This window comes from Cimex lectularius, unplaced genomic scaffold (assembly GCF_000648675.2).
Source record: "Cimex lectularius strain Harlan isolate CLEC.00 unplaced genomic scaffold, Clec_2.1 scaffold100, whole genome shotgun sequence".
Classification (NCBI taxonomy): Eukaryota; Metazoa; Arthropoda; class Insecta; order Hemiptera; family Cimicidae; genus Cimex; species Cimex lectularius.
The window spans coordinates 828,473-842,366 of NW_019392663.1; the positions used below are offsets into that span (position 1 = coordinate 828,473).

General features: G+C 38.6%; 1 protein-coding gene across 5 annotated transcripts in view; it reads left to right on the forward strand.

Annotated features, from left to right (window-relative positions):
• LOC106663673 (protein yippee-like 2) overlaps nucleotides 1-13,894 on the forward strand; it is a 110,904-nt gene that overhangs the window by 83,118 nt on the left and 13,892 nt on the right. For all 5 annotated transcript variants that reach the window (XM_014388682.2, XM_014388684.2, XM_014388683.2 and 2 more), the window contains exon 3: nucleotides 11,295-11,431. In XM_014388682.2, coding sequence (XP_014244168.1) covers nucleotides 11,330-11,431 — 102 coding nt within the window. In that variant the 5' untranslated portion in view covers nucleotides 11,295-11,329. The remainder of the gene's footprint in view (nucleotides 1-11,294; nucleotides 11,432-13,894) is intronic.

A 13,894-nucleotide genomic window follows, 5' to 3' on the forward strand; every position in this document is an offset into this window, starting at 1 on the left:
TAGTCCGACTCTATTTTCAAATAAAGAGATATTGTCTAAGAGCAATGTCGTTCCATAGGGATAGTGAAGAAATTAAACTCGTTCACTTTTAACTTTGACGCATAAGAAACTGTTTTGCCTGTCAAAAATAGCTTCATTCCATGTGGCCTTATTTGGGTGAAACTCACTGCCGGCCTACGAATTAATTAATCCTATCCGTTGAAATAAATGAAACGGAAATTAACCCTGCGTGCACAATAAGCGCTGCCGAGTAAGTTCAATTAAGCGTAGGGAGACGAAGAGTAATTGAAATGGATTACAAATTGTTTGACCCTCCCCGCGGCACCTTGCTGACATGATTGTTAATCACGATGATGCTTGCATACTGACTTAGATCGACAGTTGTGGCAGAATCAGATCGATGGTTGTAGCAGAATCGTCTCCAACCGAATGCCGTTTTCGGGTGTTAATCGTTGATACAACTCTCCTAATGACCGTAAACAAAAATAATATTCAGACACCAATGTTTAGAAAGGTAGACTAGATGATCAAGGAAACATTCTTTACCATCCTTTAAAGTCTCAACAGTCAACAAAGGAAAGCATCAGATACAATGATATGGCTCCAAAGCATATTAAGGACTGGATCAGGCATTTTTTGTAAAAGCCCAAAACGAGCAATCAAACTCATAGGGAAGTACACCTCGATCTATCAAGCTGTCGATGTGTAGACGACTTAGAAAATCTTAAAAAAGGTTAAATTGGCAAAAATCTTCATAAGATTAGAAAGCCAAGCAGCATGTAAAAACTCACATCAAAACTGATTGGCTAATGCATCCGAAATCTCCAAAACCTGCAGAAACACAACCTGAGTACAAGGTCGTACAAGTAACGAAAAAGCCGATACGCTAGCCTGCAAGATTATATATAGGCCTTGAAACCTATTCTTAGGATAACAAAATTAAAAAACAGAATCCTCCAACACAAAATGGATAAAAAAAGTGGATAAACTCTAGAGGTGCTAGAATGAACTTAGTTAAAAAACTCTCCCCAAGACTGGAAAACTCACTACGATTAGAGAGGGCTAAACTCAGAGGAGTTATACGACTGTTTACCGGTCATTGGCATCTGAGAAAACAATATGGCCATATTCAATGATGATCGCATTTATAGGTTATGCAATGAGAAGGAAGAAACAGCCACCCGTATCATCTTCGAACGTGAAGCATCCGCTCAGTGGAGACATAACCTGAGATACAAAGAAAACTCAGGGAAAGGAATTTTAGCAACGACTTTCAATGACCTAGTTTAGTAATCGACAGACTAAACTAAGGAACTAGGAAAGTATAATAAGCCAGAAGGCAGCAGTGCTTGGGGAACATAACGCCCCACTTCCCTGTCTGCTTTCATCATCGTCGTCGTCATCGTACATAGTATTTCTGATGACTTCAATTATCACATGTTCACTTTTTATAGCGAAACTTGCTGTTTTAAAGAGAATAACTTGAAAAAATCCAAGGCAGTCTCTTTCCAAAAAGGGGTTGGCCTAAAATAGAATTACACTCAATAAAAAATCGATGTTTTTTCCGATATCCCGGTCCACCTAACCTCGCTGGTTGCTTGCTAGTCGAGTCTCGGAATTATGCTAGCCTGTTTAAAAACCTGATTGGTATAGATAGATTAAAACTTAATCGGGTAGATTATATTGGTTATACTTGTCTAAACTTGTTTTAACGTTTATGGCCACAACTTATATAAGTTAAATCAACGTTTGATTTACCTCTGCAGACAAGGAATTTACCTGTCATCTCATCGATTGACTTTATGAGATTTTCTGATTCACGCCTGTGTGGTTCATATGCTTCCTAATTCATGAATATAAAAAATGAAATTTCAACAAAACTATACTATAAAACCTAAGATTCTTTAGATGCACGGTGAAATGCTTTTATTCGGAGGAAAACCTTTCAAGAATAGTTTGTTTTAAAATATTTGTTAATCAAAAATATGAGATTTAATTGTATGAGTTTTTTATAGTAATCGTAACTTAGTTTTATATTCAGACCTTTCGGTAATCTATCTATCTACGGTTCACTAATTTTTTGGTTATTTACAAACGTCGTGAGAAGATTATTTTTTGTATAGCTAATTAGTTGTAAAACTAATTAATAATTAATTGTATAGAGATTACTGAAATAACTATGTTGAACGATTATTATGAGGAAATGTAAAAGTCGAAGTAACATATTTCGTGTCTTTTTTTAGAGGGTCGAGAATCCCCTCCAAAGAAAGCTTACTAGTGGCAAAGCACAATGGCAAAATGGTGAAGCCATAGGGTAGCAGTTATCCCCGGGAAGAAAGCCTCACGTAGAGCCTTCTAAGGAAAAGGAAAAGTAGTCAGTAGTTACATTGGCACACAGTCCAGAGTTGACACAGGTCTGGAAAATTCCGAAAATCTATCTGTTTTATGTTATAAAAAATCTTTTAGGGGCAATGACCCAAAATCAAACTGCGGGACTCGCTTCACCGAAAACCATCATGAACCCTTAACAATATAGGACAAACATAAAATTATGAAAATACAAAAATTGCGAAAACTGAACATACACGAAAACTTAGAAATATGCAACAGAACAGTTCACATTGTACCTATTAAAAAAGAAAAGGATCGCCGATAACATAGACCGACTGGAACAATAAAAAACTCAGACTTAAAACACCAATGGTAAATACCACCTATCGTGACGTGCAAGTGGTAAGAGCAGGGGCGGATTGAACCGAAGGTCGTGGGTTCGAATCCCGCTCGTGACACTATCTTTTTTCATTTCAACCAATACCTTACATAAAGATTAATTAATTGAAAGAAGTTATTTGGTCAATCGAGCCACGAAATATAATGAATATAAAAAACATTGACTTAACAAAACCACTCACATGGCGAAATGCTGAAACACGTCTAACAGACCAACCCGCCGCGGATAGGCAGTCTAAGATGATCGATAAGGATCACATTATAGGTTCATCACCCCATACCTCAGGAAAAAATCTCTCGAAATGTCAAATCTGCCCCTATTGACATCACTCGTCTAATCAGTGACTAGGTAAGGTGTTCCATGTGAGTGTATGCCAAAATGCCTTCGTCCCTCAGAAGAATATTGGAAAATACATATATTTAGTGCCATCACAACTTATATCAAAAGGGGGTAAAAAGCAAAGAAACATCTCCGCCTATATGTTGAATGAAATGCCTAATTGTGGAATTTGGCTTACAAATATTTATTTTAACATGATCATTCGTTTTATGATTACAAACATTTCCTCTTTTTTACTGTTGTCTCAGGTATACCACACCTCAAGTATACCACACTGATCTGAAATCCGCTTCATTTTCCACGGCAGTACGTTCCACCCCCTGTGATATTGTCGACACCATCCTAAAGTTCTCCTCTTTCTCTAGTTTGCAACGAACATCTCCTATGTCAGTCGTTTTGTACAAAATTTGCGACTTCCCCCCACCAAAAAAAGGAAAGGTTCTCTCCTTCCGTCTAAACTTGAACAAGATACACTCATTTGTCCAATCCACACAACAGTTTCATTATGCGAATGACATCAAGTCGATTGAACAAAGCGGGTATCCCACCACAAAGGAGTTGCAACCACTTTCATCATTTTTAGATCCCTCAGGTTTTCTCAAGGTGGGCGGTCGTCTTCAACAATCTAAATTGTACCACTCTTCCAAACATCCCCCTCTTCTCCATCTGTCTCTCTTGTTATGTGAATACTACCACAAGATCACATTGCACTCTGGGCCACGTACCGAACAAGTAATTATGAATGCAAAATTTTTCGTCATAAAGGTGTCTCAAAATTCAGTTAAGAAAAGGAGTTGTCTGGGTCCCATCAGTACTAGGCCCATTGGGGTTTTCAGATCAAAGTTACATCAACACTATTTAATGTATGTAATTGTGGATACATATTTTTGAATTTTGTTCTTTGACATATTTCCCTTTATCTTGTATTTTTATTTGCTTCTTTAAAAAAATAATTAATTTTAGGCCTCCATCAATTTTACTATTCATAGATGGGCCAGATGTCGATAACCATGCAACTAGATATCGTATCGACTTGGCCAAGTTAGATCAATATGGAGTCTTGCACCGCCAGTCGGGGTCACGAGACCGACTGGCCAAGGTGCGCTTTGCCTGCGAAGTTGCGGTCGTTCTACGAGGGAAAAGGGGCAAATCTAGATCCACTCGGACGGAGTTTGACCCCAGGAAGCAAAAATAGATCCGCTTTCTAGGGGACAGCTATTCGCGTCATCCGGCATCGCAGTTAGCCCTCAGATTGTTTTCGTTGAATATTTTAATGCCTAAAGCGCAGAAAAGGGAGAGAATGATCGACGCACTACACAGTCGATGTTAAAAATTCAGTTGAATAAATGTCTTTAAAACAAGACAATCTTTAAAGCTCGTGCGCAAAAAAAACCTCTACTACCGCCCCTGCGTACTATTGGGTGTGTTGTTTTTTAAATTTACATCACAGTTAAAGTTTTCGCATTTTTAATAATGGGATAGACTATTCGACTAAAACTAACCATCCTGCCTAAAATGAACAGTTGGTATCATTTGAGTGTGTCTTTATTTGGACAGGTGACCGCAGCATAAGCACGTTCGACATTTACACCCAATTACTGGCATCTGTAGCAATCAAATTGGCTAATTTAACTGACTTTTACCAGACGTCTGACTAAAATTTAATTGCTAGTCAATTGTATAAATGCTAACGGTTTGTAACAATCGTGTTTTTCAACGTGCATTTAGATTGTCGTGTTCCAACTGGAAAACCCAGACAGAGAAAAATCTTTAATTTTTTATTAAGAGATTATTTGTCGATCGCCGTGAAATTAATGCCAATTATGGCATTAATATTGTCTATTTTACCAATTGTTTGGGCACCGCACATTGTTTCTTTACCAAGGTTTTTACCATTCCCTGATTTTACAATATTCATTTTCATCCACTTTGTTTTTGACGGGTGAAAAAACTTTTTTAAGCAGGGAATCCGATGCAACGCTATGTGACGCCTTGTCACGTTTTGGTAGGGTTTGCACTTCTATGCGACGTCAAGCGCACGCCACGTACAGTCACACAGCGTGTATCCCAAGTCAGTATCGCAATCGCAACGCCTCTTCTGTGCTTAATGCATTACTTTGAGCAAAACCATGTAATAAATTGTTAGTTAAATGTAATTTTTTTAAATAGAGTTATTCCGGTGTTTTGATCAATTTTCTACCAAACCTTTAAAATTTTTTTTTTTAAATAAATGTATTGAATTTTTGATCTCTGTTAATTTGGTTTATATTAAAACAAGTATGTTGTAATTAATTTAACGACAATAATACATGTAGTTTGAATAAAAATATGAGTGTCCGGTTCTTTTGTCTTCGACTGTACTCGATGCTACCCGACGAAAATCTGTACAGTGGGGATCGCAGAGCGTAGAGTAGTGTAGCGTTGCATGGCATCGAGGGTAAAGATGTGCATGGGGGTAATACAATTTAATGGAAAATTGGATTTTAAATTTGCGTCGAGTAGCATCGGGTAGCGTCACACAGCGTTGCATTGGGTGTATTACCCGTTTTATTTGTAATTTGGTTGTTTCCAAGAAGTTTCCTACGTCCAACCTACAGGTTCATAAACCCGGACGTTCTTTTCTCAACGATTTGGTGAATACATTTTACAGGATGAAATATAAAAATATCACACGACACATTTTTTTTCGAAATATGTTTTGTTTGTTATCGCCGTCGTTCTCATCAACGATTATATCAGACTTTCCGTAGTCGTTCATTTCCAAAATTCGACTGTACTGTCTTTCGCTCTTCTCTTCCACTATTGATGTATTCAGTAGTTCATCCTATTTTCATGTGCCTGTATAAAATTTGTAAATAATAATTTATTTAATGATGTTTTCGTCTTTTTTGTACGCCAAGTAGTATTTAAAGCTTTGTCTTTATTGTTAATGGTACTTGATTTTATGTGAAGTAATTCGCGAGGTTTTAGTTTCGGACGTTGTCCCTATGACTTTATATGTTCCAGTCATACAGGAGGATTTAACTACCCGTTAGGTGCCGTGTACGAGAGGTGAAACTACTTGAAAACACTTTTTATCATTTTGTTATCAATTAAATTCCCAGGGGCTATAACGGGATACGAACCTGAACTGCTAGCGTGGCAAATACCAGTCGGTGTCCAACCAATCGGCCACCATGGTGTTCTTATATATTCTTTGTATATCATTAATTTTCATTCCTGTCTGTCCTATGCCCTTTATGTCTAATGGATTAGTCTTGTCGAAGTTTGTTTCAGGAATTTTGCTATTGTGTTGCATTCTTTAGTTTTTATGCTTAATTATTTAACTGGATTGGTTAGTTCGTATTTTCTTTTCCTTTCAGAGTGTAAGTAGTCCATTATGTCTATTTAAAGCTAAGTTTTGTTTTTTGAATTTCTTTTGTTTACTAGTGTTTTGATTGTAATTGTGTTGTTTACTATGTTTTTCGTTATTCACTCTCGCACACATACATAGGGAGAGAGAGGAAGAGTGAGAGAGAGAAATTGTGTGGGTGTCTTAGAGAGAGTGGAGTAACGGCGTAAAAGGGTCCCACCTCAATACCGCAAATAGAAATCGATAGAGGTTCTCATCGATTATAGTTAACAACAGCTTTTATGATTTTGCATAATAGACACAATCAATGAACTACTAACATCAATAAAAATGTTTCCTGTCATAAACATGGGCTTAACATCCAGTTAACAGTTGGATGTCGCGGACGCGGAGTCAAACCACTTTACATATACTTTTTTCATACTATTCCCAGTTAAAAAGCTTGGGCTGTGCCGGAAAAACGCACTAATTTCGGGATTCGAATTTTTGGTGTGACAAATATGAGACATTTGAAAAATGGCAAAAAAGAGGGAAAATTCGAATGGTTGTAGATGGGGAGTTGGCGTCCGAGTGGATCGAAGTCACGACAGCTCAAGTGATTAGAGGAGAGGCGTATCGAGACGGAAGTTGTGGGTTCGAACCCCGCTCGTGACACTAACTTTTTCATCTCAAGCAAGACCATACAGAAAAAGAATAATTAATTGAAAGGACTAAAGATTAAATTCGCCGATAGTCAACCGTTTTGTAGAATTCATCCAAGAGCCCTCTGCCACGAATTAAAGCCACGAGAAGACGAATCTGGTCAACGAGATTTACCCCGTGCAATGGTTCATTAACCCACCGGGTAATAAAAATGAAATTTGCCCATTCGGCGTAATTGACTGACCCGATGTGGCCGGCTCGTGAACACCTCTTAACCTCGGTCAACTACGCCTTGTTTGTACATGAGGCACTTCGCGGTTGGCCAAAGTAGACGGGCGCAATGTGCTCACGAATTGTTTATCCTCGTGCGACCTTGTCAAGATTATAAATACCATCCCCGCCATCGTGAATACACGCGCGGCGCATCTGTTCTGTAATCGTAGAGTTTTCCCTCCCGTTTCGCCTTGGGCCAGTAACAATTTTCATCTCCTGCCGAGGGTCGTGAACCCAAAATATACCCAGTTCATAAAATTCAGATAGGAATTTCCTATCCTGATACACTAAAAATAAAATAAAAAATTCTTTGCGCGCCCGCCTGTCCTTTGCCGCTAGGCGGAAACAATGAAACAGCCTTGACAAACAACGAAAAATAGCTGCGTTGGGAAAGGGCACGTACGTAAATACAATATAATAATAATTTTTACCTCCTCCCTGGAGAAGGTTGCCGCGTGGTCTGTGGTGCCAATCTTACGCGTATTTAAATGTGCAATCACTTGGTGTTCAGAAACCCTCCTTTCTTAAATTATTACAATCCTTTTGTTTTATAACCGCATGTGGCGATTCTGCGCAGTTTTTGTTTGTTTGTTGACCTGGTCGGTTAGCGGGAAGTCGCGAAAGTGCTTTGTACCCAGTTGGCGGTCTTCTTCCTTTTTATTCCTATAAAAAGGTATTTACTTTAAAATGTCCTTTCTGTGTTTATATCGCTGATTACAAAATTCATGATATAAGTGCCCGTGTTTTCATCTCGGTTTTCATATTTCATATGACTTTTTAGTTTTATATTGAGTCTTTAAAATTCTATCTTGAAAATATCCACGTGTTTATTGTTACAACTTACTAAGTAAATTTTTCCTTCGGTCTGTACCTTTTTAACCATGCTGAATTTCGCTATCTGACCTCGAAAATATTGTAAAACTTTTGATCTTACCTCCAACAAAAATTAAATCTTGGGAATTGAACACAGACGGAACTTAGCATAGTATAGCGGATCAGGACAAGCTTTCAACAACTAGCAGACGTTGTAACAGTATGGCTTCTGTTAATGTGAATACAAATCGCACAACCGCAAGAAAAGTGACACATCGCAACAAAAGAAAATTTTACAGGAGATGGAAGCTTACTTTTTGATTAATGTATTAAGTACACGCCACTACAGTTGTTGGCAATAAAACCTGTCATGAACCATCAACATTTATTGTCTTTCGTTTGTCCAAGACTTAAGTTAAAACACAAAACTTTAAAATCCAGCTGTACTACCCCTAACAAGCTACCGCTTTTTTGTGACACTTTTCTTGCATTTATTGGTTCTCAGTAATTTAAGTTTGTTTGCTCTAAGATAATGTTTGTCAGTGAATGACAAAGGGTATTAATTTCTTTGTGAGTGACAGACAACAAACAAACCTAATAAACGAGCATAAATATCCGTTACAAAAAAACATATTTGTACAATTTATTTAACAATTGTTTTTCTTAATGTGAAATTAGGCCCTGAGATGATGACCTTTAAATAGGTCGAAAGCTTGGTAATAACAACTGAATTTGCTTTTTTCTTTTAAGACCATACCTTGACCCAGAGTGTTCGTTAGTGAAAAATTGGTCGATAGTTGGAACAATGAAAACTAAAACAATTCTAAAATTAGTACTACTTTGCTCTTACAATGAAGAGAAAAACTGCAGCATAAGAGCTCGGAATGCTGTTAGATTCCGTTAAGGACATCCAATCTTATTTTTTCGCATAAAATATAATTGTGATACTTAAATATTTACAATATTTCGATTTTCTGTAACTTTTTTGACCTGCAACCTCTGAAGCTGGCATTCATGCTTCTCAGATTTCGTCGCCACTTTTCGAGAGTGGAGACTGCGTTCCCGCCAATTCAAAATGACATTGGTGCTTCCTAGAAGCTAAGAGTTCACATACAGTGATGTCATTTATCCTGTAGCATCACACACCCGAATACTTAAAAAAACACCTAAATAATCCGATTTTTAGAATTTTCCGACTTGAGTCCCTTTTCTTGTGGGTGTGCGGAATTGGAAAAGTAAAAATTTGTGGTTTGGTCGTGGCTGTTGCCTGTCAGAAGCGTTTAGGCATCATCAGTGTTGGGTTTATTATTAAGACATTTCCGTTCCCGAGAACTCATCGTCAACAAGACAAGAGAATCTTTAGCGTCCGCACCTGGCCTTTTCGGCCTTATCGGACGTTTTGATTCTCAAGATGAGAGCTGACGGACCTCCGCATACGACGGAATAGTGTTACCGCCGCAGCATTGGTGTAGAGGCGCCCCAGCCCCTAAGGGCCAAGACAACCTCGCTCTCCGTTTGTCCACTCCGAATGGTCGGGCCGGCATTGTGCATCGGGTCGTATGCCGCACGCAAAGGGCTAACAAGCTGAAATAGATCAGCCTGTTCTCCCGCGTACTCCCTAGATAGAGAAGGCCACTCTATCTCCATGAGTATAGGGGCTCCCCTATCGTAGAAACTTCCAGGAACGCCCCGGCAGCGGTTTAGTTTAAAGTGGAATTGCTAACCACACCCTAGATGAGCACCGCCTACGGTAAAAAGTCTCTTATCGAGCTCAGCCTACACCTGCCATGCGCATTCGAGGGACGCCATAGGCTCAGCCTAGGTGGTCCGATCCTTCGCTTCCCCAAGGGGTAACGCCGGTCATACGCACAACAATTCAAAGCATACTCGAGTCAGAGAAACCGATTCACTACCCGTTTCCGTTCGCTTACTCACGCATTCGAGGGACTATTAAGCATGATCATCGCGTCCTCAACGCTTTCACGCTGTCGTCCGGTCGCAACGTCTCCAGTGAGGCCGGGGGTAATAACGCTGGTCATACGCAAGCTTCACGAAGGTCACAGATAGAAGACAGCCTCTGTCTACGTTCCCGCCAGGGGCGTCACCACGTACCACCACGAAACCGTTCCCAGTGTAACTAGGGCTGATTTTGGAACTTTTTAGTTACCCCGTGGTACAGATGGTCATACAGCGCCACTAGCCAGACATGATCTAGTGCACTTGCCCTCGTGTGACTCTGCTAAGGCACCCGCCGCCCATGCCGACACGAGTACAGCTTGTGCTTTAGAGAGGTTGCCACGCCCTCTGGGCTGCACCTTTATTTTGTGCCCGGATACCCCCCTTGCAACCAAGGTTTGGGAAGGTCAAAGGGTAGAAAGAAGGAACTTGGATTGAGAAAAAGGGCCGTGGATGAGAACACGTGGTGAGCCGTTTCGGGGTCTCGAGTCTCAAACCACTCTATACCACCCGTCGTCGCCGTAGTTCCACTCATAGTGGGCCACGACTCCCAGGGTGGGTTATTATTATGACAGGAAGGCAATTTCATTTCAACTGCAATAAAAGTAAATAAACATTCTAACCATGCTGCCCTGGAGGGTAGCATTGTTGTTTATCCCCGCAGACCATAAATACTGCTGGTTACCGTCTGCAAGCCGCTAAAACTAATTACAATATAAATAAAAATTGTTTGCATAGTTCGATTAAAGTTATGATTTTTAATAAGTAAAGCGATAATTTCTAAAATAACTCTTAATTATTGAAACGGGGATAAACAGCAAAACAAATGATTCAAATGTATACCATCATTAATGATTGAAAGCACAATTACATAGTATTTGTATTTTATAGTGTGATTAGACTGCCCTTTCGCAGATCGCCAAATATAATGTTGACAATTAGTTCGAGAAGAGGGGAATCCATTTTCATATTTAGTTACCAGTCGTACTACTTATCCATAATTTTCCATGGCATGGCGTTTTTACCCAAAGGACAATGTATCTAAACTCTACCCAGATAAACTGAACTACCTTCTACTGGGCATAGCTAAGAAAACTGCAATTGTTTTTTTTTTACGTTTTTGTGCCGAATTTCGGTTTTTTATATTTCACTATTTTGTCACTAACGTTTTTGTTTTGTTTTTTGCAGGGAGGGGTTAGGTTGGATGGGGAGGGGGAGGCAGGATGGTGAAGACGTTCCAGGCCTACTTGCCAGATTGCCACAGGACTTACTCCTGTATTCACTGCCGAGCGCACCTCGCCAATCACGACGAACTCATATCAAAGGTAAACACGATCAATCACCGTCACCTTGACGCTTTGTCATTATCCCACGAACGTAAAACAACCCAATCTAATCATTGACTATGGGCCATCGCTCACTCTTTTTCGACTCGGGCGTCTTATCGGTCATTACGGAAAACAATTCTTCCCTTAGGATATACAGGAGCGAAACCATCAAACATCTCACCGGCCCTTTTTCAATGCACGTCTCTTTTCAGGTAGAACGTAAATATTTTGACTCTTTGAGTGATCAGTTATACTACACATCGCAATTCATCATACATACATGGTCCTAGAATATCGTCCCCACATTTACTGAGAAAATTTAAAAAAAAAAATTAGTCATGAGCGCCAGATCTCGTATTATATTACCCCGGATTACTAAAGAATGTTATGTGGCCTCTTTGGCACAAATAATGGCATTTATAAATAACTTTGATATCGGTTACATTTTGTGGAACCACTGGACAAAAGCTATCCAATTCAGCTCTGCTAAAGAAATCGGCCGAGATCATATTGGATAGTCTGCGCACGACCAGCCAACCAATCATTTTAGTTTGTCTAGATGCAGTGGCCGTAACACCCCATTACCCGACAGACCTCGACCGGTCATCACACAATGAAAAATTAAAGCGAGGAACACTCTTACCCAATGCAACGTTATGCGACGCTACCCGACGCAAATCTGAAGTCCAATTTTCCATAATATTGTATTACCCCCGTACACATCTGCCCGATGCCACGCAACGCTACGCTACGCGATCCCCACTTCCAGATTTTCGTCGGGTAGCATCGAGGACAGTCGAAGACAAAAGAGCCGGGCATTCATATTTTTATTCAAACTACATATATTATTTTCGTTATATTAATTACAACATACTTATTTTAGCATTAACCAAATTAACCGAGATCAAAAATTCATTAGTTTTTTTTTAAATTAATTTTAATGGTTTGTTATAAAATTGATCAAAACACCGGAATACCATTTTTTGATATAATGAATTTAACTAACAATTTATTACACGGTTTTGCTCATAAAATTACACCATTTTCGTCGAGTAGGGTCAGAACAGGACACTCAGATTTTTTATAGTTTATTTCAAACTAAGTATACGTAATTTTGTCGTTATATCAATTGTAACATTGATATTTTAATGTAAACCAAATTAAACGAGATCAAAAATCCATAAGTTTTTATAAAAATTATTTAATTATGATGGTTAGGAAGAAAATTTATCGAAACACCGAAATAACTTTATTTAAAACAACTAAGTTCAACAAACAATTTATAACATGGTTGTGCTCATAAAATTTAACTAACAATTTATTACATGGTTGTGCTCATAAAATTTAACTAACAATTTATTACATGGTTGTGCTCATAAAATTTAACTAACAATTTATTACTTGGTTTTGCTCAAAATAATGCATTAAGAACAAAAGAGGCGTTGCGATTGCGATACTGATTTGTGTTACACGCTGTGACTGTACGTGGCGTGCGCTTGACGTCGCATAGATGTGCACACCCAGCAAAACGTGACAAGGCGTCGGGTAGTCTGTTCCCGGCTTAATGCTTACTAGTGTATAAGTGTACGTGACAAAATCAAAGTAGCAAATAAAAATTAAATAAGTGTTTAAACACATTGGAATACTTTTTTGTATTAAGATCAATTAAAAAGTCAAGGGCTGTGTCCGGCTTACAACCAAGAACCGTCTAGTATGGCAAATACTTATACACTTATCGGCTACCGCTGTCCTACTAAATTGAATATATCATGCACAAACGAAAGAAAAAAACAACTAGCAAAAGGTTAATCTTGTTTATCTTTTATACTCCTGTTACTCTTTCATTTTTGTCTTATATAAAAAAATTTGTTGTCTTGCCACCAGACACCAACAAAAAACTCATATAAAAATTAGATTGCTCAGTGTTTTTATTTTACAAAAATTCTGAATAAACAAGAATTTATCAATTATTGTATCGCACTTAACAAATATAAACTACACAATCCTTTTTCTTGGTTTACTTTTCCCAAACTCTAGTAAAAGGTGGAAGCAAAAAAATAGTGCATTTTTGAATATCAAAATTAAGAACGAAGCTAGAATAGGTGGACCAAAAACCTAAAAGTTGAAAACTGTTAGCGGTTCGCGGCGAATGAAGATTTGGAATTTACAAACTTTCAAACGGTCGGTCACTGAAGCTCATTTTTGTTTTTAAGCATGGCTGGCTGACGTGATTGTTTATTTGGCATGGGATCAAGAATTAGTAATGGATTTAACCAGGCAAATCACGACCGTCATTTTTTTTGTCGTTGTGTATTTTGTGGTCGGTAACCCTTTGCGACCACTGACCAGCCGATGGCGATTATCCCTCCAAATATTTCTTTGCATTGATCACGCGATGTAAGTAAATAAGACAAATATAGGCAACACAAGTAATATCTTTATTCTCCTTTTCAACCGAAA